This window comes from Falco biarmicus, chromosome 7 (genome assembly GCF_023638135.1).
Source record: "Falco biarmicus isolate bFalBia1 chromosome 7, bFalBia1.pri, whole genome shotgun sequence".
Classification (NCBI taxonomy): Eukaryota; Metazoa; Chordata; class Aves; order Falconiformes; family Falconidae; genus Falco; species Falco biarmicus.
The window spans coordinates 55305167-55331940 of record NC_079294.1 but is presented as its reverse complement, the minus strand read 5'-3'; the positions used below and the strand labels follow the sequence as shown (position 1 = coordinate 55331940).

General features: G+C 39.2%; 1 protein-coding gene across 5 annotated transcripts; it reads left to right on the top strand.

Moving 5' to 3' along the window:
• On the top strand, positions 1–26774 carry TEX9 (testis expressed 9). 5 transcript variants are annotated; one of them, XM_056346495.1, is made up of 12 exons: positions 4040–4219; positions 4309–4400; positions 5297–5360; positions 6955–7025; positions 10619–10667; positions 11698–11783; positions 13301–13476; positions 15140–15222; positions 17595–17768; positions 21864–21998; positions 22502–22636; positions 26547–26774. In XM_056346495.1, exons 1-12 carry the CDS (start codon positions 4163–4165, stop codon positions 26619–26621), a joined length of 1197 nt encoding a protein of 398 aa, XP_056202470.1. In that variant the 5' UTR covers positions 4040–4162; the 3' UTR covers positions 26622–26774. The 5 variants fall into 5 exon arrangements, with proteins under 5 accessions (XP_056202471.1, XP_056202469.1, XP_056202470.1 ...); XM_056346496.1 differs by lacking the exons at positions 4040–4219; positions 4309–4400 and adding an exon at positions 1–655; XM_056346494.1 differs by having other exon boundaries at positions 3750–4400.

Below are 26774 nucleotides of genomic sequence, written 5' to 3'. Positions count from 1 at the left end.
CTCAGGTTTCAGTGATATGCTTTGGAGGTAACTGTGACATCCTGTCTGGCACACTTAGAATAAATAAGTAAACAAACAAACAACTGCTTGCTAGCTTTAAATTCTCTGCCTTCATCTGCAAGTGCTGCAGTTAGGCTGTCTCTGGTTTACTTCCTTATGACTGGGTTCAGCCTGCACAGGCTGTGGTTTTTGCTCGGCGTGAGGCTCCCTGTGCATGCCCTGCTTGTGAAGCACACCGATAAGAGGCATGGTGTGAACGGCAGTTTATGTGACATGGACCATGAGATATGGCAGCACTGCGTGGCACGCTGCTGTGTCGGAGGCAGCCCTGGTGGTAACACAGATCTCCTTCAAGCGTGGATTGGATTGCTTTGGATTCTCGTGCCTAAAACCACGGGTGTTGACTGAGAAAGTACCAGCGTTCAGACCTAAGAGTGTATATGTGCTGCAGTAAACAGTCTCCCCATGACCACTTAACCTGGAGCAGGGTAATCTAAGCACTACAGACTGTTCTGGTCAAATAAACTAGCTTACAAGGAAATGACACACTTTGTGTTATAATGCCTCAGGGAAGCACCCCTCCTACGATGGAGGTACAGCAGGCAGCAGCAAGTCCTGTAAAAGACTTCGCCTTCAAGAGGTGGAATCAACAGAGGTAATATTTTATCTCAGGCCTCTCTCATATATATAAGCTTAATTTAATTTAGCTCTACCACATATCAAAGACAACGTCTAACCCTTAGCATGATTCTTGGTCTAAAAATTGTACACATTGTTGTATATATCTGATACTATTTATTTGTTTACAACGGGTTGCATAAAAGAAAAAAGCGAAAACTTGAGCAAGGGTATCAGCTGTTACCTGTTTGGTCTGATACATTTGCAATTATTTTTATGGAAGAAAATGTTGTCCTAAACCACTATTGTTCCTTAGTTTCTGACAATTAATGTAATATAAAGTGAAATCCTGGCCTTTACAATTTTGACTGTTGTTGATATTCTAGGTCTCTACTAAATAGCACAACTTTTATGGGAAACATGGAAAATTCTGTATAATGAATCTCTAAGCCAATAAGAAGATTATCATGAATAAAAAATGTGTCTAAAAGTGTAAAGATAATAGCTTAATATAAAAATCTCATGCTTTTATATTTTTATTGGAGGAGGAAAAGGGTATCACAAAATTTGGGCCTGCAGAAGGAATAAGGCCATAGATAACAATTAAATAACACAGTTCTTCGGTCTACTCAAAGGTAAACACTGTATATTGATCCTCAGTGGTCTTCTGCAATACACTGTTCTAACACCATACCAGCTATGCACACCCTTCTGTCCTGAAGCACTCCTACCAGCTATATCGATTGAGGTATTTTGTTCTGTGATCTACCTCCTCCTTTGCTGGAAAAGCAACAGTGGCAATGTAGTGAACCACTTAATTTTGAATCTAACATTTCTGTTAGAGCCATTTAATTCTGGGATCTTACAATCCTTCAAAAAACAAAGAAAAATTGAAACACTTGGAAAATACAGAATGATGATGTACTATGCTAATCGTGGAGGTCCCAAGCAATAGGTCCCAAGTACAGCTCACTGTGATGGCAAACACTGATCTGTTTGAAATCTGCAACTAATCTGATGTACACTTAATTTCAAAATGACAAAAACATTTTGATTTTATAGTCACAACGTTTACATCAACTTCTAAAAAATGATTAAATGGAAAATGGGAACGTGCTAACAAATGATGTTGGCTAAATTTTATACCATATCAATGCTATGCTTTCAAATGTTGGGTTGTTTTTTTCCAGATAAATACTGAGATAAATTTTCCTGGCTCCTCACGTATCTCACTATTGGTTGCCATCTCTAATCTAAGCCTATTCTCTACCCTCTCATAGTTACTATGTATTAGAGAATTAACCACAACTGTGAAGGTCACAGGTCAACTTTAAAGTGATAAAACCTTAATGGAGCAAGGAATCAAGAATGTAACAAAATCTCTTATTTCTGTTTTCTACATCTCTGGAGAAATACTTTAAAGTTCACTAAGAAATACTTATTTAAACATACTAATCTTTTAATATTATTTCAAATATAGGTAGTTGAATTTTAAATTCAGTTGAGACAGTATTTCAATAGCATAAGTCATATTAAATAAATCATGTTGTGGATCTTAGAAAAACTGTGCAAATCTGCAATCCTGATATATATGTACGTTGTTATTCCCAGAGGGGTCTAAACAAAAAGGACCTTGCATCACCATGTTTGTTAACATACTTAATCATTTATGATATAATAAATTACCCCTCTTTTGTTTATTAAGACTTAACTAAAAGCTGGCTAGAAAACCAGTGGCTCTAATCTCTCTAATCTCAACCAGTGATTTTGTTGCCTCAGTATCTAACAAGCAGAGATCCTCTAGCTAATACTTGCAGCATTTTTAAGGTGTTATGATTTTATAGCTATATTGGATGGGAACTTTAAAAACAGTAGGAATATTACTAATATGATATTTTAGTTCTGAAAAAAGAAATAGTAATTTTCTTCGGGGAGGTGGGGGTGGAATTTGCTGTTTAGAAAGAGCACATTTCTTCTTGTAGCTGTCATCCTGCCAACCTTGTTTCCCTTCTCTGACTCCTCTGTTTGTCTTGGAATCTTTCAGAACCTCACTAAAACTCACTAGAGAGGCTTCTAAAGCCTCACTGTGGTTATGACACCTTAATATCTCATGGAATCTACAAAATATTTCTTAACAAAACCCGTCTTTCCCCCTGCGGAGGTTTTGTTTCTGCTGTTGACCTCACCCTTTCTTGCTTCTCCAAATCAAAAGTATAACTGATGGTATTCAATTCTGCATATCTTTTTTTGAAAGGCCACCATTAACCTCTTAGTATTTTTATTAGTAAAAAAAAAATATCAAAAATTATTATCATGGACTGACTTCTTTTCTGAGTTTTTTTCAAAATCTCCATAACTTTTTTCACAGGCTTGCTCTTTCCCCCCATGTGTCAATATGTTTCATCATTATACATATCAATAGGTATCAACATTACTGTTAAGCACTTTCATTTTCTATGTTGATATTTCTATTTTTTGCCTTCCACTAATCACATTTGTCCTGTCTTTCATTTCACCTCCATTTATCCCGTTACACTGCATGTCTCAGTGCTCAAAGTTAATCTCCTCCAAGCATTTCTTGTTTTGCAACTAATACTTCTGCAGAAATCCTTCAACTACGCACGGACCTTCTACTTCCAGTCAGCTAAGCCCTTCCGATTTCCCCTGTGCAAATCTTTTTGCTAAAATCATATACAGGCCATGTAACTCAGGGTATAGAACTGTATTATTCATGCTATATACCCAGCGACCTACGACCCCACGGGACGTGGGGTGTGCGGTGGGGCAGTAGCCGTCGGAAACTTGGGAACAGTGTGAATGAGCAGGGGAGCGGGAGCGACAGATGTGAAGGGGAACGGGTTTGTAGGTGATGGGGAAGGAGAAACGCAGCAAAATCAAACAGTGTGGGGGTGAGGGACAAAAATAATGGAGAGATTCAAACGCGTGGCAGAGGGCAAGGCTAAAAACAGACCGCAATCATGGAAAACCGGGAACAGCGAATGCAGAAAGATGACGGCAGGAGAGTGGTACATAGGCGGAACTCCTGCCATAGCACTGCAAAGGGAGTTTAATACGCTGAAGTGAAGGGGTGGTGGCAGCACACGACGTGGCAAGGCCGAAGGCTCCAACGGAAGGGCTGTAATAAATATTTATTGCAATAATAAGTGTAATGCCAGCTCAGACCTCATCGCTTGCCCCTCACCTGAACCCATGGTGGCCCTGCGCCATGCCCGGAGCCAGCTGATCCCCAGCCTCTGCTCGGGGTCCCGTCCCCAGGTCCCCAGGCCCTCAGACAGTGGCTGCCACCGGGCGCCGAGGTGGTGGCACCCTGGCACGGGGGGGCCGAGCGCTCCAGCCCCCCGCCACCCCGCAGCGGGTGGCTGCCCCTGCCCCTGCCCTCCTGGCCCGGCCAGGGCTACGTGCGGCGGCCGCAGGGGAGCGTCCCCGGGCCCCGGGGCGGAGGAGGGGACGGAGCAGAGACGCCCCCGCCGCTGCCGTTGCCCTGGCGAAGGAGACGCCACGCAGCAGCCTCCGCGTGAACAAAATGGCGGCGGCCGGCGGCGGCGGCGGCGGGGCCCGGCGGGGCAGGGGCCTGCCCGCGGTAAGGCGGCGGCTGGGGCACGGGAAGGTGAGCGGGGGCAGCGTGGCCGCGCCGTGCCCGCCCCCCCCACCAACTCCTTCTCGCTGCAGGTGCGGAGGCCGCCCGGCGGCCCCCTGCCGCCCGCCGCCACGGGGCCCGGCCTCGTCAGCGCCGGTTTGCTGGCCCGGGAGGAGGAGTACAAGTAAGGAGGCGGCCGGGGCGGCGGCCAGGCCCTGTCACCTCAGCCTCACCCCGCTGGCCGCCCTGAGGAGGTTGCGGTTAATCCCCTGTATCCCAGTCCCTGGGCGAGTTCCCCCGGAGCACACGGGCGCCCCGCACGCGCCGCTCTCCCCGCGCCCCGCCGCGGAGCCGCCTTCCCGCCCTGCGCCGCGCTAGGCCTCGCTCCCCGCCCACCGCCCGGCGCCTCCGCCCTGCCGCTAAAGCCCTAGCGCTGCCTTGACGTTATGACTACCCAAGTGCTTGAGCCTCTTAAAAAACAAAAAAGCCTAAAAGCGCTAAAGGTTGTGACAAATGCGGTGAAAGCACATTTAAAAGCACTTGCTCTGTTACCTGTCGGTTCTGGGCCCATGGCGGGGTGGGGGGGTGGACAGGGAGCCATGCCACACGGAAAGCCATACAGCGAAGCGTGCGAGAACACAAGCGTATTTTAACCTGTATATAGGTATAACAACACATTTTAGTTATGTGATGATAACATAAACATACATGACTCCTTCCTCAGTGCTTGCTGCTAAGCATGCTTCAGGTAGGGACCACGTTAACAGAAACCGATGAGGAAATAAAGATGGAAGAGGTGTGTTAAGCAAGGACACGGCCAAAAACAAGGCCACCCTTTACCTCAGAATTACAGTCCAAACCTTACTGTTTGATGGGTGTAGGTACTTTATTACTATTGATTTGACAGAAACCCAGGAAATGGTTGAAACATAACTTTGCTCATACCCTGAAGTATGCTTCACTGTTCCTTGGCAGGAGTTACTAAAATGTTACTTAGTTCAGGCAGAGATCCTGTCATGCTTACACTTATTTCTATTAAAACTTTCAAAAACTCAGTGACAAGCTTTCTTACTTTTTCAGGCGACTGAATGCAGAATTAGAAACAAAAACAGAAAAACTGGTGCGTCAGGCTGAAGAAGTAATGGTGAGTAGGTTCTGCAGACTGTTACATAATTTAGCCTTGATTCACATGCACACAGGGTCAAGTTTCAAAAGAAATTACTTAGACCATGACAAGTAAAAGTATTTTGGTTTCAAATGCAATCTAACCTTTTGGTTTCCTTTTTTCAGAACCTTAAACTTCTACTAAAAACACACCCAAAAATAATTTTTATATAAATTTAATCAGGCAGGTAGATGTTCACACAGATGCATAGAGCATTTTTGCAGATATATACATAAAACCACATAAAACTTGTTTAGTTGTTTAAGAAAAGTATCTGTATGTGGTTTATGTCTTATATGCTAAAAAAACCATTAGTAATTGAAAACCAGACACTGTTCCAATAACATCCTAGTGAAGCAAGATGTACATTGTTCAAGCTGAAAGAAATACAAAGAATAAGCAACATAAATAGAAAATACGTAGTTAATAAGAAGGCAGCTTTCTTAAAACAGGAAAAGTTCCTGTTTGTCAGTAGTAGCTTCTGACATTGGTGTGGCTGTGTACCTGATACAAGTCAAGTCTTTTCTATGAAAATTGGACAAATTTTAAAAAGGGAACAGGAGAGATGTGGTTTATACCCAAAACAGTTTGGAGAAGGTGTTCTGCATATATTCAGTGTAAATGCACTCACCTAAATAAATAAGGCTTAAAAAGCAAATTATTAAGTCTTCTGGAAAGCCATACTTGTATGCACTTTTCCTACTGTTGAAACTTCCTTTTTACGTCCTGTGAAAACACTCTTCTCTTGAGCTGTGACAAGCTGAGGCTAACTGCTTGGCATTGAACAGAAGCAGATGAAGTGGCCAAAATAGCATCTAGTCCCTTTCCTTTAAAAAGCAGCAACAACCACTTCCCTCCCCGCACTCCCCCCCACCTTCTCTAAATACAACAGAAGATCAAACATTCTTAGGACACTTAATATACTACATGGCACTACCAGATTGCACAGATATACATTTAACAACAAAAGAAAACCAATCTAAGTCAAAAAACAAACAAACAAACAAAAAAACCCAAACACAAACCAGGACATCTGCATTTTGTTCTGGATTACACTTTATAAGTGCAATTTAGCAACATAGAAACTATCTCAGCATTCAGACTGAATTGTTCATATATACAACATATCAGTGTCCAGTTATGGTTTTATATTTATATATAATATATATATTATGGTTATGTATAATAAAGGTTTATTTTTAAGGCTTATTGCACAGTATGGAAAATTGAAGAATTGTCCCACCTGCTGTGCATTTGCTACCTCTATATTTCAGAGAAAAAGGAGGGAGGGTAGCAGCATCTCAGATGATGTTAAGCTATGCAAAAGTTCTATGGGCCAAGGGCAACTACATTTTGTGGAACGGAAATAAATGTTGGGGGATAGTAATAGCATTTTATTTTTTACCCATCTTTTCCTATGTTTGAGAAATTCTTTTCCACAGTGGACTATAGTTTCCATTCTTTTCCATAGTAGACTGTAGTTGTGATCTGTGGTTTACAAATATATAACTAATCTTTAATGGGTTATATTCCCCCAAAATTGAGTACTTTTTTTTTTTTTTTTTTAATAAAGAAAGCCCAACAGGAGATACTATCTAGACCAGTTACAGTACAGACTACATCATGTGAAGACAATAGAGAGAGGTATGTGCTTTACAACTGCTGCACGTAGTTTGTGGTGAATCTTTCACACTGGCCCTGCACACCTAACCTGCGCCCTAGTCATGCTCCTGTTTTATCTTATCTTTGCAGCATGCTAGACTGGTGGAGTCTAAATTTTTTTTTATGTTATTTGAAACAATTGATACTAAGTCAGTGGCGTTCCTTGTTATTTCAAGGAAGTCTTAATTTTGCTGAAATGTTCTATCTAGGATGCTAAGTAGTGCTGACGTCGGTAAAAAAAGCAAGGTAAGGTAACAAGTTTCTTTGCAGTACAAAACAGCAGACACTCAGCAGTAGATGTTTTTTAACCAGCTGGGCTGACAAAGCGAAGAAATAGATTCTAGTTCACATTTAATTCGGCCTAAATGTTCCTGGGACAGGAAGTGCTTGATGCCAAAAAATATACACACAAAACCCTGAGACTGAGAAAACATTCAGCTGCCACCCTCTGGAACTTGGGCGTCATTACACTTCTGGGTCCCACATACCTTTAGCCTGTATGGACATACGTACAGCTGTGCATTTTGGCCTGTGTGTTCAAACCTGTTAGCTCTGGAGTAGATACATGGCCATGTTCACTTAGTTGTTCAGGGACATTATTTACAGCAATTGGGTGAATTTAAGACTAACTCACAGTTTATCAAGGACCTGATCCCCTAGGTTCCTAAATTTATCATGTCGCTAATCTGGATAACAAAGCTACAAGGCTGGATTTACAAGGTACTTCAGATGTTAAGCTGCAGTTGGGAAAGTGTTTTGAAATAGTATATATGAGAGTCTGCTAGAGATGATCAAACAATTACTTGTGTGCAGAGCAAAAGTGAAAACAAAAAGTGAGGGAGTTTTATGGACATAAAAGGGTTTTTCAGTACCCAAAAAGGTGTGACAGCAAGTCTGTGAGAGAAGCCTGGCTACACCAGCAAGTTTGCTACTATAGTTAAAATTATTCCTGAGCTATTTTGAAGCCATATCTGTCAGTTGTAGAGAGGGAAAAAAACAAACTCCATGTGTTATCAGTATAATCATGACTTGCAAACAAATTCTGCATCTACTTTTATGTTCTGTTAGTTAGTTATTGAACAGTAGACAGAAGATTTTTAAGAACTTCAAACTGGAGTTGAGTTACAGGGCTGTTTTATGAAGTAATGTGATCGGAGGATTCAGCCCCCCAAAGGGAGTTAATAGCTTTGACAATATGCATTTGAAATAAATGGGAGTGCTGGAAGAATTTAAAAAAATATTGGCAATTAGCGTATCAGAGTAGCAGCCCATCTACCAGTTACCTACATAAACTAAAACATCTTAAAACAACCACAGTCTCTGTTCTGGTAAACATTTATGTGAAAGAAGAATTGAAATCCCATGCTGTAGTGAAAAACATTAGAAATGTGTGCTAGGAATTAGGCATACTGATTATCCATGAGTGAACACTGAGGCCATTCAATTAGATTAGTTTCAAGTACTTAATATTTAATTAAAAAAATATTTCTAAATTGTGCAAGCAGACAGGTCAAATCTAAAGGAAGCACTTGAGATATTTTTGAAATATCCACCTGAAGTTTCCATTGACTCCTTTAAGGAGAATGAACACTAAAGCAACTGGAAAGAAGGGGAGAAACTGAAGATAGAAAGAGCTAACGTCGGGGGGGCGGGGGGGGAGACAGGTTAAGAAAAAAAATGAGTAAACAAAGTGAAAAAAAAGGCAACAAATATTTAAGTCACTCTGCAAGTCAGTGCATATTTTTCAATAAGTTGTTCTGGAGGTTTTATAGCATCATTTTTGCAGAGAAACTTGAATTGCATAGAGACAAAGCAGCTCCAGTGACACCACATTGAAATCAGCTTTTGTTTACACTTTCACTCTTCAGAGCGTTGCCCGCTTATGGCGATGGGAACCCTACGCGCATGGGCAAGCATGCTATAGGCTTTGAATAGGATTAGCAAACACAAAGGGTTTGCTCATGCACATGCATCTCGTGTTTACATGCAGAGATGGAATTGTTAAACATTAGCTTCTGTTTCAGTGTTGCCACAATAGCTACTTATTTGTATACCTTTTCAGGATTTGCACATTAATTTCACTTACCAAACAACTATAGAACCGTATTATGAGGTTTTAAAAATGGGTTGTCATGTACGGGGAAGAGGAAAGAAACCATTAAGGTTAAACAAGTTTGAGGAATTTAGTGAACAGTGAGGTTTTTCTTTCATTTGTTTTGCTTTGTTTGTTTGTTTTAAAGAAGGTCCTGAGACAACAGATATACTAGGAACAAATTAGTCTATTGATGGAAAGAACATTGTTGTTTTCTTGAGTATAGAGTGTGTTGTACTTTCATATTTTCCAGAATAACATGTAACTGCTATTTCTGTGGCAGCAAATCCTCACCTTCTGCGTATTCCTAAAGCTAGCCAATAGGGAGGAAGCTTGAGGAAAATAGGGTAAACAGACAAAAACTAATCACCCTATTCTTGAAGTCTGTTGCCAACCACACACAGATGATTTCTCCAGGGTTGGTTTTTTTTTGGGGATTAATAAAACATGGAGCTTTGTGCAGATAATTCTTGATGAATGGATGTCTGTGAAATTTTTAAAGGCAAGATCTCAGCATTTGCTCAAATGAGCTGGGCAAAAAAATTGAAGTGACTTGATGTGCCTGAAATTTAAATTTTATTCCAAATCTTTCATAAGCCAGTATTTTAATTGAAGTAAAAAATTACAAAGGGTGGTAAAAACCATAACTCATTCTGAAAGCAAAAACATTATACATGTGACAAGAAACTTGACCTGGATAGTATACAGCATGCTAAAACTTTCGGCTTGTTTCCAGCAGGTTTAAAAAATAATCATTTAACCTGAAGTTCAGTCACTAAGAAGTATGGTTTTCAGCCAAATAAGCAGATAAGAAGGCTTCCTTTTTATTCCTTTTTCATCTGTAAAATGGATACAATATTTGTAATATTTATTTCAGAGAAAATTCTGTGAGGCTTAATTTATAAATTGCTCCCACCTCATGTTCACTTGACAGACCCTGTCAATTAACTTGACAACAGTCAACCTGAGCCCCTCTTAGACTGTAGGGGACGGTGGTTTATATCTTCATTTTCTTTGCATTAAATCAGGAATTTGTGTCTCAAGTAGATGTATTAACTGCTGAGCTGTCGGTGATCTTTGGTAATGGATTGTTAGTCTCCCTTGTTGAAGCTGGTAAGACCGTGCATACTGGCTAAGTACTCCCTGGTGCAGGGAATCATTGATCTAATAAGCCAGTAGTTGCCACAATCGCCTGAATTGTGAAAGACAAGATTCAGATTCTGGTACATAAGTAAACTGTTGTATTAGATACGCTAGGCTCACCAGGTGATTTAGATAGCAAATGAGGTAGAATGGAAAGACAGAGAATTAGACTGAATTTATGACTGAACTTAGTACATGTTCCCACCTTAGCTATATTGTTTATTCTAGACATAGAAAACATTATTCTCCCGATTCTGACAGCGGGGTTGAATTTGCTTTGGAAAATGTTTATTTTGGTACACATGTTCAGCAAATTTTTGTTTGTTTGTTTTTCCTGCAGAGATCCACTCTGCCCTGAAGTTTCATCTCTTACATACTCACATGCCAAGGTACCGAAGTCAAAGCTGTCCTAGTTAATTTCTCTTCTGATATAATTTCCACATTATTACTTCTGGGTTTGAGGTTGTGCTACGCTGGGGACTTGCACTGGTGGGAAGCCAGAAGGAAATGATGTTCAGAGCAGTGCTACAAGGACAGTGTTACCAGGGTTTCTCAGTGCCACTGGTGGTGAAGTGGATCTCTGTCATGTTTCATTGTTGTGTTCTAAGTTTCATCTTCTGTAAAGCATTAACAGAAGTGTTCACTGTTTTGAACATCAAATTAAGAATTCCTAGTGTAATATTAGAACATAAGTAATTTCTTCCTTTCTCCCCTTTACTCCACCACCAGTATAATACTAAAGGCAGTACTACTACTGTTTTCTAGGTGTAATAATAAATAAGTAGTCAAAATAACTGAGTACAGGAAGGGAATATAATGGAAAAAGGAGACTGATCAGGAACAAACTCAATTGTCTCTAATTACAATTACATTGATTCTTTTAGGAGGTGAGCTAAAACTTCCAAAATACTGTCTTCAGCTATTTATCAGGATACAGTAGAACCCCTTCTAAATTTTAACAACATTTATTTGGGTGAAAGTAACAAAAATATTGTTAGATCTTCCTTCTACAGGGAATTTATAAGATTAAAATAATGCATAAACACAGCATGTTGTTGAAGGTATGATTTTTCAAAGAAATGCACTCTGTTGACAGTCCAATAGTTAATATCTTGATAATAGCTGAGAGCCTTGCTTATGCATGAATTTATTATGAGTATGTGTGCAAAAACTCTCACAAGCAAATGACTGTTGGGTGTATTATAACTTGGGCATATGGACATAAAAGTTGCAAGATAAAGACAAGTGCAAGTAAAACTGAAAAACTGTGCTTTTAAAAGTTTCAAAAGCATATTTGAAAAGTATTCTTGAGTCTGAATATATGAAAAAGAAAAAAACCAAACCACAAAAAATACTAGAAAAAAGTAATTCCTAACTAATTAAAAAAATAAATCACTACTTTCTGAAAAAATCTTGTAGCTAGCAAACAAGAAGAAATGTGCTTCCGTGCCCATGGCTCAGAACAGACCGTACTCTGGAAGTAAGGGAAAAAGAACCACTTCAAGGTATATTGTACACATCTGTCTCTGTAATTAAATATTGTAGTTGCTATTTTTGTTTATCAGGGTTTTTTTATTCATATATGCTTCTACACTTACATATATTTGTATAAATAAATGTATCAAACTTCTGGTCCTCCTCAGTCAGCTCCGCCATGTAGCAATCTGTTCACTTGCACAGAGCACCAAAAATTATTAGTGAGCACATGTGATTAATATTACAACAATGAAACTGTTGCTTTCTGCTTAAGCACTTCTCAAGGCTGACAGCTACACTCTGTTAACTCCCTTGGTGAAAGGATGCCTAATGAGCACACATGTGGGAAATACATCATCTGAGGCAGCCTGAGAGGGCACACCTTGGTGGTGCAGGCTGAGCTGTGATCAGACTTGTCATGGGAAACATGAGGCCCTCGAGGGCCTTCTCTGTTTTGGTGAATCTTGGGCTCACAGGCCAAGAGAGAGTCGGCAGTAGTACCACAGCTTTCAGGGATTTCAGGCTGAATAGCTTTGGCTGTGTAGGTAGCATATTCAAGGTTGTAAAAGCAAGAAATGGACACCTGGGCAAAAGGAAATAGTAGAGAAATGTATAAAATCCTGGGAGCAAAATAAAACTGCCACAAGGTATGAACAAATACCAGAATAGGATGAAAATTGTCTGCAAGATGGCAGAACATGGTACTGACACAGGCCAAGGTTGTCTTGCAGGATTTGGAAGTCACTTGTGGACACTTGGGACCTCCCTTGGGCAGTTCAGGGGAGGCTGTCATGCTGGCACCACATCGTGAGGTTTAGAAGCGGAATTGTACAGATACAATACCTGCAGGGTGAACCCAAAGCTGTGGGAGAAAGTTTGCAGCTAAGGAGGAGTTTGGAGGCTGCATTGGGATGAGGATATATTGGAATAAGAACTTAGGAGCTTCAGATCCTGTGGGAACCAATGTCACCTTTTTGTAACAGAAAGCTGAGGAGATACCCTATGTAGCACGTGTCACATACCTTGTGTTTTGGTTTTATGAAAACTTTGGTATGCAGCTTCTAGGATCAATGAGGTTTCCTAGGCCAGGCATAATGACACAGAAATTGTAGTAAGGTAGGAGTATAACTGGAGAGGACAGAGTTCTAGAAGTTAATGTACAGGGGAGAAAACCAGCAGAATTTAAGGCGGTCGATAGTAGCTAAAGCCAAGAGAAGATTCCTCTGTTTCTTTCTTTTCCTCTGATTTAGTTACAAAGTTGTTGGATGAGAAGACCATGCCAAAATCTTCTCAGTAGAAAATGGTACTAGTTTCTCTGCCATCTACATTATAATATGTACAGTCTTCTAACTGTTTATGTGGAATATGGTAAAGTATCTTAAAGAAAATGAGAAATTGCCATCAATGCATAATTCAGATGAATGTGAGCAATGAAGATGCATTAGGTAAATAATTCTGCCCGCCCTTAAAAATAGCAGACGTGCTGTATTTTTGTAAAATTTTTTTGTATTATAGATTTAATATCTAGGGTGTGCTTTCTTTTCAGTTCAAAAATAAGAAACCTAGAAGTACAAAGTGCTGCTGATGTTGCAATACCGAAGGATTGCACAGATTTTTCTTTAGCAAAAACAATAAACAAAATTGAGGAAAAACTAGAGAAAGGAGGCTTACCAGATTGTCTAGATGATATTATTCCAAGTGTTGGAAATGAAGTTGGAGCAGGTAGGTTTCCTCCCATAGTTAAGTACTTTTATTCTTCCTTGCTGACTGTCAGAAATGGGTTTTCCTCAGGGAAAAAAGGATTGCTTGTTCACAGTGAAAAAGACAAATGGATCGTTAGAAATCCCTGAGAAGATAACAGAAATTAAAATACTGTATTGTTATCATTACTCTATTCTGTAACTGATGCTACCCCATCTTGAGTATGACACAGTTCTGCACACCCCATCTCAAAACCAGGAAGCAGAACTAGGAAAGATACAGGAAAGGGTATACAGTAGCGATTAGAAGCGTGGAATAACTTGGATTTGAATCTTCAGTTTGAAAACAAAACAGTTGAGGGCAATATGAAAGATTCTGTAATTAAAACAGTAATGGTAAAGCTGTCTTTCTGTAATGCAAACACGAGTAAGTGCCACGTTAAACTAGATTTAAAGCAAGCTATACAAAATGTTTTTCTTTTACATAACGCATAATTAAATTACTCAACTCATTGCCATAGGATATTGTGACTACCAAACTACAATATGTTTTATAAAGAAAATCAAACAACTCAGTAGTTTAGAAGTACATGGAAGAGTATTAAACTTCATGGCTTCAATATGGTCTCCATCTCAGGATAGCCACTAGTTACCAGAAGCTAGCAAGGATGTTACAGGAGGAAAGAAGTTGGTCTGTATCTTATTTTTTCATGGTGTTTTCCTAAATCCTAATTATTGGTCCCCGCAGAGTTACAAATTAAGCTGCAATTGACAGTTGATAAGGGAAGGTGGGTGAAATTACAAGAATTCCTGTTACAGCAAATGAACACATGTACCCATCCTTCCCTTCCCATTCAGTTCCAGATACTCCTCCTCCACTTTATTCTTTTCCTCTTGTACCTACTGTGAATAATGGTTATTTCTATGTTGCTCAACTTGATCATCATACTGTTTCTGTGCTTTGTGCCTGTGGCAGTTCAGGTGGAGTTCCTTGTGAATGATTGGGGGAAAGATGGGAAATAGGAAGTAGAAGAGCAGACCATTCACACACAGCTCGTTTTGTCATGACGGTAATAGGACATTTCTTAGCTCTCCACGAGCAAGAAATTACTGCATTTGGAAAAAAACATCTGGTTAAATCAATTTAATTTTAAACTGGTAATTGAATAATGTTAGCAGTGTACTTTAAAAAAGCACAGACTACTGTGTGGGAGGGGTATTTACATATTAGGGGGGTTTGCAGCCTACATTTGATTGTTTGTTGTGAGCAGTTTAAAACTACTTTAGGTGTAACTACACAAATTGCAGGTACCGATTGATTGTAGTAGACAAACCCTACAATATAGTTTTCTTGACTTCAGCCTCAAGGAATGCTGTAATGTATAGCACAGTGTGACAAAAGTTTCCAGTAAGTTCCAATTTTGAGCATTACAAGTCTTTTACATTTAAAAATGTAGAGTTCAGTCATTAACAGGAAAAATCTAAGCAAAACTTTGCCTAAGAATGAGAAACACGCACCATTTATTTAGAAATCTGAGTTTTTATTTGCCTACTTCTCTTTAATAAACAATGTATCGTGCTTTTAAAAACAAGATGATTAAAGTGACTTCTTACATCAGTCTTGCTTCTTTTCTGCATGGAATGAGTACTTGTGGATATTATTTACAACTTCTTATGTTTTGCAGAAGCTCAAATCAGATTTCTTAAAGCAAAGTTGCGTGTTATGCAGGAAGAGCTGGCTAGTGTAGCCTGTGAATGCAGGAAAAAGGTAAGAGCTGAATTTTCTTATCTGTAGAAACAGCGTAGATTCCTCTTTAGCAAATAATCACAACAGAATTCTCTTAACCTTTCCTTTTCAAATATTAAGAGCTAAGGTTCTTCCCCCTGCAATTTCCTAAGAATTTAGAGTCAAGGATAGTAATTTCTGTATAAATGCGGTCTTGGGCTAGAAGCTTGCAAAATATACTTAATGAAAAAGAATTTGAGGCAGAAAAAAACCACTGGGAATTAAGATGTGCCCCAGCTGTAGGGACACTGGTGCTGCAGAGTGTCCTTAGCCATCACTGTAGGAAGGAGTGTTACCAGAGCCTGAGATAAAGGAGGAAATATTAGCAGTCAAATACAGATGCTGGTAGATAGAGAGAATACGAGTGGTGCCCAGACCTGGGCAATGGGAGGAAGGGGATGTTTAAAGCAGAATGAGAAATAAAAAAGCTTGAGAAATATAGTCAGGTGCTTTGTGTGTCCTTGGTGGAACAAAGTGTGGAAACAGCTGATCTGCGATCCACTTTTATGGAATATTTTAATCAAAACAGAAATTAGGCTTTCTCCATTCTTAAGATGACACTCGATGAGGACTGTATTTGGAATTACATGCTCGGGCAGATCAGACTGAAGTTAAGGCATTGTGAAGCTACACTGATATTTTACTGTTCGAGTGTACTACAACTGAATTTTATGGTCTGCGGTGATAGCAAGATGTTTTCAGGTGATGCTCAAACATCTCTTGAGCTGTAAAACCTTAAATAGTTTGTGTGTGTCTGCCAGAGGGATCACCTTTTTTTCATGCATTTGTAATCAAGCTAGGTTTCTGAACTAACTTTTTGGTTTACACAATTATTAGTTGTGGCCTCTTAACTTCAGAATGTTTGTTTTCACCTGTTCCGCAGGCCCAAATGTGGGGATGACATTCAGAATGTATGGTAAACCATCTATATGTTTTCTCTCAAGCTTTTAATTTAGAGTTAAGGAGCAGGATAGTATTAAATAAGTTCTTTGAGAGAGGTGCTGAAGAAAATCTTTAGAAAGAATTAGATTTTGGTATTTTATATGTGTAATTTATTTCATTTTTATCAATACAGGTGCTTCTGCATTTCAGTACTTTTATGCTGTGATCAGAAGGAAGTTGTTACATTAGATTTTGAAGACATTTTCAAATCAAATATAATATTGTCAGTAGCTATTGAACTTCATCATTCCATGCCAAAAATACTACAGAAATCAGTTACTATAGCAGATGGCAGAAGACAACCTTGTACCTATTCTTGTCCTGCTCCCATAGCACTCTGTATATAAATGTTATCATTTTGGGTACTAGTTTCTCTGGTGTGAAAATAACTTTCATTACATTCAGAACATCACAAAAATTTCATCTTGCCAAAGCCTTGAGATAGATTCTAGGTTTTGTTCACAGTCCACTTATTACAAGGAAGCAATAAATCTGTTTCAAATATAAAGAAGTGGGAGTTTGTAAGGTGCATGCAGTCACTTGAAACTGAGGGTAAAACACATATATTTACCAGGTGAGAAGCCTGTATTCCTAAGGGCCGAGAGGACAGGACAAAAAGACCCGTTTTCATAGAAACCTAATTTCTGTATGTGCCTTGATTTCTTTTTCTTAGAAGAAACGAAAGGCAAAATGTATCTCTGAAATAACCTAATTAGTATTCACTTATAATGTTTAAAAGGTTATAAAAGAAAAAAGCCATGAAATTATAATGCTTAATGTGGGATGTAATTGCCAGTAGGTCATAAATCTAATGCGGGATTTACTTGATGTTAAAAGAATCTGGAATTTGAATACTTGATGTATCCTGGATCACTAGTTGCTTTTAAGTCAAAACTAGATAATCTCCTAAAACATAAAGGATTGATTTATCAGTAATTATATTCTCTTTCCCAGAATTTTTCCTAAAGTGTGCCTTTAGCTATTCACACAAAAAGGTCACAAAATATCTATGTGCCACTGTTATTCATATTATTCTATAACATTTTGATAGTTAGTTCTCAAAACCTTTGAACTATGAGAAATTAAATGTTTTACATACTGCTACAAGACAGCTCCAAGTAAAAAACTGCAGAAAATTAAATGAGAAAATTGTTACTGTTTGTTTGAAGTATTGTCCTGGTATATTGGGGTTTTGTTTTCCTAGTTTAGCTGAGTAGTTTCCTTTCTTAAAGTTATTGTGAAATCCATCATGAAACATTTTAAAGTAACATAATTTTTAAAGACTGTTATCTCTGTATCTATAATATATATATTTTTACTGACTTTTATTTACAAAACATTAATATCACATTCTCCTACTGCTTTCTTGCCATAATTTAGTTGGGGTTTTTGTGCTCATTGCTGTCAAACAGGATGATGAAAATCAGAATTTAAAATCTCAGCTTAAAGATACCAAAGAAGAAAACAGCAGACTGCAACGAACAATCAGTATGCAACATTCTCAGACTGAAAAGTACAAAACGCTGTCACAAGAAGCAAACAAAAAAAATGAAGGGTTGCAACAAGAGGTCACTGCGCTAGAAAAGGTATTGCAGATATTAGTGTCATTTACCCCATGAAAGGGGGAAAAAACCCACATCAAGTCATCCTCTGCACCTTAGATTTGTATCCAATGATCCCATTAGCATTTCAATCTGATACCAGTTTTAAAAGCTGTATTTTAAAATTATTTAATCCCTTTTCTAAAGGAAGAAATTATGTATTTTGCTAATTCGTTTTCTTTTGCTTCTACAATCATACATTTCTGTATTTTAAAATTAAATTCTTGTGTAAAAAGACCACAAGAGGCAAAACAACCTTTTCAGAAACGGCTGTCGAATTCACAAAAGAATCTTGAAAAATACAGGAGAACTTTATTTTTCTGGTTTTAATTATAATTGTTCAAAATTACTTCTGGTAATAGGAGCTTTATTGTAAAATATAGTACCTGGTGAGCATTAAAAACCCACATCTGCATCTTATATTAGCATCTTCTGCAGGTAGAGGAAAGGATGTGGTTTTGTTCTTGAAAATGGATGGTTTGAAAACCAGCCACTCTAATTTGGATCAATCAAAATTAACCTGGCTCCTGTTGTAGGCCACATATGCAAAACTGTATATGTGCCTAGCTGTAGCAGATGGCCTGCATACACAGCGTTGTTTGTTTGGAACTTGATCTAAGAGCAGCATGTGTTTTTCTTTAATTACTTAGAGCTAAAGAGGTTGACTTCAGAGTCATGTAATACATATAGTATGATGTAGTACATGTAATAGAACCAGGAGAACATTTCACGTAAAAATTTGGGGACACCCCAGCCTAACAAAGTCTCATACTGCTGTTAAATCATACTATACATTTGTATAGGCATGCTTTCATCTTAACGTTCTGTAGTTCTGGCATTTCAAAACTAAAATGTTTTAAGTTTGTGTGTTCTTTTTGTGCAGATACTTGGAAATTTTAAGTTCCCTTAAATAACTACCTTGGTTGTTGATTCTGTCAGGAAAAATATTGAGGAGTAGTACTCGCAGTAAATGAGGTTAAGATTTACAAAGTCATGTAGTCCATTCTCTTAAACCAAGGTGGGATAGATTCTGTCCAAACTATCCTGGACAGAAGTTTGTTTAACCTGTACTTAAAGCTGTCTGCAATGGCCATTTCCATAATTTCCTTAGTCTATGCTGGTTCTTGTAAACAGTCACAGTTAGAAAGTTTATTCCAGGAGTGAGGAGATGTCTGTTGTAGTAAAACCTTTATTCACTTCTGCTGTACAGCTACCATACTGATCTTTGCTCTGCGCTTACCATCCTCCATTGCTCCGATTATTCCTAACAGGTTGTGTTTTCTAGAGTTTCTCAAGGTTACTGATCAGACATGATCAGGACAAATAGTGATAGTTTTTAAAATACTAAGGCAGCAAAAAAGGCAAGTGTATGTAATGAATGGTTCTCTGCTAATTCAGAAGTTATTTTGCATATTTTTTCTGGTGTTAAAAAAATATCTGCCAAAAACATGCATCTAAAAATCATTTTGCAGTAACTGTTTAAATCTCTTACGGACTTAATCTGAAAACTGCTTTATACTTTAGGTATGAAATATTATTCAACACTATGGAATTAACGTAGTGGTAGATTAATTCTAGACATATGTTTAAAAACAGTTACCTGTGAACATGGGCCTGAGTTTTTAGTGCCGAGCCGCTAAACTGTCAAGACTCATACTTTCACCCTAGAGAAATTACTTTGTATAGTTGAGCCAGCACAAATGTAACCTCTGAGTCTGGGGGTTTTACTGCTTTTGTTGTTATTTTGGTTACAACATAAATGATAGAAGAGTTGTGATACATTGTATGTGCCTAGGCAAAGATTCTCACAAACTACCTGAAACATAGTAATTAGTTATTTTTACATTTCCTTCTTCTGGTGTTTGGTCTCTGTGACCCTTTCTGCTGGGAGACCCATCTCAGGCAGCAGCTGAATTCTGGTGCTCCCCGCAACTTCCATACTCTTCTTTCCAGCTTTCCTCTTTTTTTTCCATCTAGTTGATCTCATCAGTTTTATCACCTCTCCTGTTTTTTCTCACCACCTGTCTACGAGAACATTCCTTCTGTGTTCCCTCTCACTGGTTAATTCAATCTAGCTTTAACATTTGATAAAAGTCAGGGAAACTGTAAAGTTGTGCTCTTATTCCTTTTAAGGCTTTGTGCAGGGATTTTATAATTTCCCTTGAAGAAGGGCTTGATGTTAAGCAAATATTATCTCTCAACTGTTTTTGGGGGTGGACAGGTGTGGCTGAGCTTTCTAAAGATAGAAGCACTGTTTATGCCTGCTGCTGGGAGGGTTACTCGTGGACAAGCTCTCTGGTATCACCTCCCCTACTGATACTCAAGTGCCTCAGCCATTCTGGCACAGTGGAGAAAACCCAGAGATTGAAATGGGATGCAGTTTTAGAACATAGTAATTTTTTCCCCCCTCTTAGAGGAACATTATATGAGAAAATGAATCCAGCTTTTACTTAAAGCATTGAAGAATTGGAGAAACCTTGCCTACTTACAAAGTAAAACACTTACTTCAGGCATTTTTCAGATGAAAAACTTGGGAGTCAAATATATTTAACAATATACCCTCACTAGATGACTTGCAAAAAAGTCCTTGATAAGGTATTATGTTTGACAGTAAGTGTCAAAAAGCCTGAAAAGAACTTTTAGAATTCGTTCATTAAGTGATATGATTAGCTGATATGTAATCTGCATTGCATGCAGACTGTTTTTTTGAGTAAAGGCTACATTCCAAAGCTTTTCATATTAACACAAAATAAAATACATAGCACAAAACGTTTAGTTGACACTATTCACAGCTCCATCATCTTGATACAAGACAAGAGGTTTGCGTGCTGCAGCTCGTTTTCTTGGGAAATGTAGGGCTCAGTTTCTAGCACATGAATTTGCATTCCAGGGTGCTCTGCTGCCTGACTAGCCAGGCTTTCACCCATCTTTTTTTAATCCATCAGATGGACAGGTTAGCAACAAAATAAAAATGTTGAAGCAACATTTAGTTTTGTGAACTCTTGGAGGAGACACATTCACCGACAGAATTTGGGAGGATTAATGAGATGCACCTTACTCTCCTGTTTTCTTCATCCAATTTGGAGAAGATTCAAAGCTCCCCAGAAATACCTGTTCTGGTCATAACTTCACTGTAACATCTTTGCTGCATACACTCGTCAATTAGTACGTATTTCTTGGATAAGTGATGTGGAAATCATAAGGAACCACCATAAGGGCTGGTGTGGAGCTGAGCAAATAGAAGAATTACTCAGAAATAAGGTAGTCTGAGAGCAAAAAATTAACAGCAAGCCCCCTTCTCTACTCTGATTTGGTTAAAAGAATCTTTCTGGGCTCATCACTAAAAATTTGAGTGTTTTAAAAAAAAGGCTATTTCTTTCTTACAAATGAACAGTTGTGCTCTTTCTGCCAGAATTGTTTATTTCTTTTACTTTGTCTTTTATCTATGTTCCCTGATCTTTCATCTCATTATTCTGTTCCTCAACTTGGTCTCTTTTTTCTCATTTCCCCACTTACAGCCCTGTGAAATACTATCATCAGAGACAAGAGAGAATTGTTTTGATTGCTGCCATAAACACTTGATGAACTAGTTAGCTAGCTAGATGAAACAGTTACTACCCTCAGCTATCTTCAGTAGGCTGTTGTAACTTCTTGTTGGTAATTGCATGTAGTAACATTTGGGGAAGATGGGTAAAAGGAACAGGTGGGAAGAAGCAGCTGGGAATACTGGTCACTTCCAAAACCTGCCACAGAGTGGACGTACTGATGGTTTTTTCCTCTTTTTCTGATTGAGCATACAAGGTTTCTCAGTCAGTGCTGTGGTCTTACATGATCAGCTCCAAGTTATTCTAAAAGAAGTTTAAAACAAAGATCTGAAAGATTCTTATTCAAGATTTCAAAGGAGAAGGGGGTGTTTTAACAGTGGAATTAATTGTCTTTGAGGCAGAGTATCCGCAGGCCAAAGAAGTGTGGCTCTTCGGTTTTCAAGGGTCAGCCTTGCTGTAAATGTGTTGTCTAGATGGGAGTCATTAAAATGCCATTATTTAGAATGTTTGGTTTTATCCTTTGCTTCTTAAATAGGAATTGGAGAATCTAAAGCGTGTACAAAAGCAGGCTGCAACCAGTCAGAGTGCAATGGAGGTTCGCCTGAACAGGGCCCTGGAAGAAGCAGAAAGGTATAAAGTGGAGCTCAATAAACTGAAGCAAAGTAACAAGGTAAGTGGCTTGGGAAAACAAGTTCCAGTCTGTAATCACTCAGTAACGCTAGAATGAGACAAAGGGCTGATGGACAGCTTTGGATGCATCGTATCTCTTACAGACAGTCCCCCAAAACAAACTTAAAGCAAACTTGCCAAGCCCTTTGGTGACTATCTGGGACACTGCTATTGCAATCTATGCAGGAAGAAGAAATGTACAGAATAAAAGTTATAACCTTTCTGATTTTCCCCATTTGTGAGAAAATTAATGTGTTTAGAAAAAGGGAGAAGTACACATACACACCTAAGACATACACGGGCAAGCCACGTCTCTTTTAAGATTTTCTACTTTTTTTTTTTTCATTTTATTGAATATTTTGGGAATATTTTGATTAATCCTATTTCATTTCAGAAGTGTCATGTGTGGCTGCTGTTTGTCATTTGGTTAGGTAATGCTAAGTTTCTTTGGTTAAAGCACCACTTTTCATAAATAATACATTTCTCCTTTTCTTCCCACGGTAGGATGTGGCTAACCAAGAGCTCAAAACAATTGAAGAATTAAAAACAGAAAACAAGAAACTGCAGAAACAAAAAGAAGACCTAATGACAGGTTTTAAAAAGCAGTTACAGTTAATTGATATTTTAAAGAGACAAAAGGTAAGGACCAGTTCTATTCCACTCTAGCTAAACACATTTGTTGCCCACTAAGGTACTTGCAAACTAAAGCCCCAGAACTGGGAAGTCTCAATGCAGGGGAGCAGCGCTCTCACTTTCATTAGTGCCTACTGCTAATATTTTGCTTTATAGCAAAGGCTGGTGGTCTTTTGACTTGACCTCATTCCTAACTTGGAACATCTCCTGTCATGGTGAAAGGTTACTACTGACAAGCCTTCGGACAGCCTCCTCAAGAACAAATACTGTTCAGCAGTAACAGCAGCTCCCTTTGGTGCTGTCAGTAGAAGCCCTTGCAGCATGTGAGTTAGTTTAGTTCCCCCCTCCCCCCCCATATTGCTTGTTTTATCAGCAGCTGGAACAGCGTGGCCCCTCAGGAGTGAGCCATTACATTTTAGACCTATATTCTTCCTGGGTTCTCAAAGCATGTCCTTCTCGATCAACATTGGTTTTTTTATATTCTGAGGTGTTCTGTACATGTACAATTCTGCCCAGGTGCAGCTCTCCTTGCATGTCAGATGGAAAAAAAAAACCCAAAACAAAAAAACCCCCAAAACAAACAAACAAAAAACCAAAAAAAACCACCAAAAAAACCCCATTCCCCCTCCCCCCCCCAAAAAAGGGGGGAAACAAAAAAAAAAAGAAAAGACGCTATAACGACAAAAGGAAAAAAAGTGGGGGGAGAAGGAAAGACAAAATGAAAGAGTACTTAGTCCTAGGTGTGAATTTACTAGACTGAAAGAAGGGAGTTGACCTCCATCCTCTTGTAATTCCTGGAATATCACGCATACTTTGAATTGAACACAGTGTAATGACATCTACGTGGCTGCATGGGTGTTCCCATCCAGAGGGCGCTTGCAGCTAGCCTCGTTTTGGAAGTTATTTATTCTACGTTGGTTTCATATCTCCCTCTGTTCCTCTCCCTCAGGGCACACAAGGGAGGGCAGGGGCTCCTGCCTTCCAGTTCCTTTAGCAGCTGAAGCTGAATAGGGGATGGGTAGTAGGATACAGGCTGACAATTCCTACCGACCAGTTAGCTATACGGCTTTCACAGAAAGGTGGTGTAGTGAAAAGTGGACTAATACTTCGGAGAGAATGTAGCTGAAAATGTATTTAAGTATTGTATTTGATAAAGCTATACTGATGTCCCAAAAAGGAGGGCTGTTTTACTCGGACAGAGAAACCTCAGACACTGCGGAGTGAGTAAAAACCTTATCTTTCTCAAAATGTAATTGCAGCATAGACCTGTCAAATGAGCTTTAATGGTACAAATTGAAAGAACCTCTGAGTTTACACAAAAGGAATTAAAGTGAGAGGATTGTATACTAAGAGATGTTGTCCAAATCAGTTTTCCACTTACTGATGCATTTAGGTCTTCCTAGTTCCATCGCATCTTTTACTTACTAAATACTTGGGGTTGTGCGCTATCAGGTGCATCAGTTCTCCTTCCGAGGCTACACAAGACATGCAGGCTACAGGCTTCACAACCGCCTAGATAGGATCTTAACATCAGTGTGGTTCACCTCTAATTGCTTACTCCGCTGAATCCGATGTGATTCATTTCAGGATGGAGTTAACGCCATTTCTTTTTGCACTCTCAAACCCAAGCTGTAAGAGAGCCGAAACAAGCCACGGATGGTGACTTGTTGAGCAGAAGCACCTTAGAAGGGCCAGCCTTTGAGATAAGAAAATAGACCACGTTATTTACCCTGTGAGCACTGCAGTGACCACCAGGCATGTTGTAAACGCTTTTGAGGCAGTCAAGCCTCCCTAGAGGAAGAATAGTTCTGTACGAAGTGGTAGCTTCATGTAACAAAATACACATACTTATCCTAAGAACTGGGAATTGCAATATGGAAATACACCCTGGAATCTGGAATACCTCTCCAACATTGGGGGATGGGTAACTGGAGTAAGAGGAACTCAGGCTGCTCATGCATTTCCAGCTGAAGAGAATTTTTCTGGCAGTAACAGGATGCAGAGAAGATCCTGACAGTTCATTTAACAGCGCTAGCTTAGCCTTTGGCTGGCCCTTATGGCCCTTCAACTTCATTTTGAGAATGAAAAAGATACAGCACCCGCTCAAAATGAACCCAGTGAGGTAGCTCATTGTCCTCTGGAACATGAATTCACTGAAAGGGGTGTCAAAAAAGACCAGTATTTCCGTTAGACTGTGAACCAAAACCATAGTCTCAAATGAACTTCAAGAAACTTCATTAAATACATTTTTTAAAAATTACAAACACTGTACCAGAACTGCAGGTAGTAGAGAAAGCCACTTAGCTTTTCTTACAAAAGAACTAGTACTTGGAGAAGAAGGATGCTGTTAGTTGTCCTTCCAGAACAGACTACGAAAGAACCTGAAAGAGAACGGCACTCACAGGAAGGACCTCAGGGCTGCTGCCTTCATGGGAGCCTCAGTTGAATGAATGCGCGAAACCTGGCAGGGGCCATTTGCAGTGTTTGTGTGGCCATGCAGGCAGCTGGCCTGGAGGGGAGGGCACACTACTGCGCCAAGGGTGAGAGAGGAACCAAGTGCCCAAAAGGTGTTAAGTATCAGTAGCAGGACGAGCTGCAGCTGGCAGCGAGTAGTTGCTCACATTCCAGCTGGTCTCTTCAGGCCATTCTCTGCTTGAGAGAATTTCATAGGAAATCTTAGTTGTAGAAGGCACAAGGGGAAGCTGGTCTGAGGTGTGCAGAGCTGGCGGGTGTGACGCTGTCTGGGGGGATGGCAGTAGGCTGTGTTGTCACTTTGAGCTGACAGAACGTCTATAGGTAAAAACACCCCACAACAGACTCCTCGTAGACATGGGCTGTTTTCTGTTCTTCAAAACGTAACCATTTTATTAAAACTATTTAGCTGGGACATTTTCCTTTCCATGTTGAACAACGATAGGTGAAGAGATCATACTCCGGTGTGGTGCTGGGGACATGTGGCACCGCTGTGACCTGTGCCATGACACCAGCCAGAACCCAGGGAGCCTTCAGGGCTTTCCGGCTGCCGCGCCTTTTTGCTCGGTAGTTCTGTGCAAATACACTGACCATTTAGTTCTTGTTTTCTCATCAAACACTGATGATCTTGATGACATTTTTCCAAGCAACTGTGTTATTTGCACAGAAAATAGCCTTGTTTAAGTGAAAAAATTTAGTTTGTTCCTTTCAGTGTTCCGTTTAATGTGCTATATCCTGTGTAATAAAAATACAAATTCAAACTGCAGTATGATTTTTAAACATATACATATGTACACATGTATGTGTGGGTGTGTTTATGTGCAAAAATGGATCACAGCTGTGTGATGCGATACACGGCAACACAGCTACCAGTGGTCAGCTCCAGGTATTTCTCGTGAGGTTGTAGCACAGTTATGCTGACAGTTAAGTTTTAATGGTGTTATATTATCTTGTTAAAATAGTTTAACATGAAGTCATGCGTATTAGAAGCGCTAGCATGCTGAATGTTAATGATGCATTTGATTTGTAATAACTTTAAAGTTAAGTATTGATCAGCTTGAAAGAACATATAGCAGTTTTCTTATATGTGTTCTTTAACAGTCACTAAAGCTGTCAGATTTTTCGGTACTTTCCATGCCTCATTAAAACTGAGATATTTTTAAAGCAATATAAGGAACTAAGAAAAGCGATTGGTCCCGTTTTACTAGAGCTGAGGTTGCAATGTTTAGCATAAATTTTATCACATTACTCCTACGCTATACATTTTTGCAGAAAAATATGAATAGCAGCTTCAGCTTAAACAAGTGAACATCCAAACCCATAGTACAAACCCCCAGAATGACAGAGCTGAAGCCCCTTTCAGCTATCCCAAGAATTTTGTGTTGGTCATTCACACTGTTTTACCTCCTGCTCCTAATTTTCTTTTTCTTTTCTTTTTCTTAAGATGCACCTTGAAGCTGCTAAGATGCTTTCTTTTACTGAAGAGGAATTAATGAAAGCTCTTGAGTGGGGAAATTGATTCCATACAAAAAAAATAATTGTTTGAAATACGAGTCAGATGGTACATAATTTTGGCACTGTATACGACTGCTTGTTAATAGTTAATAACTGCATATCCCCGCAAACTGGTTTTGTTGATTTTGCTTATGTTTAAATTGTTTAACTTTCCTAA

Bases quoted from the DNA above. Each gene is read 5' to 3' on its own strand.
- TEX9 (XM_056346494.1), top strand. From the start codon at position 3,829: ATGGTGGCCCTGCGCCATGCCCGGAGCCAGCTGATCCCCAGCCTCTGC. The intron at 5,361-6,954 runs GTGAGTAGGTTC...TTTTTAATAAAG, and splicing joins GTCAGGCTGAAGAAGTAATG to AAAGCCCAACAGGAGATACT. The intron at 21,999-22,501 runs GTAAGTGGCTTG...TTCCCACGGTAG, and splicing joins AACTGAAGCAAAGTAACAAG to GATGTGGCTAACCAAGAGCT.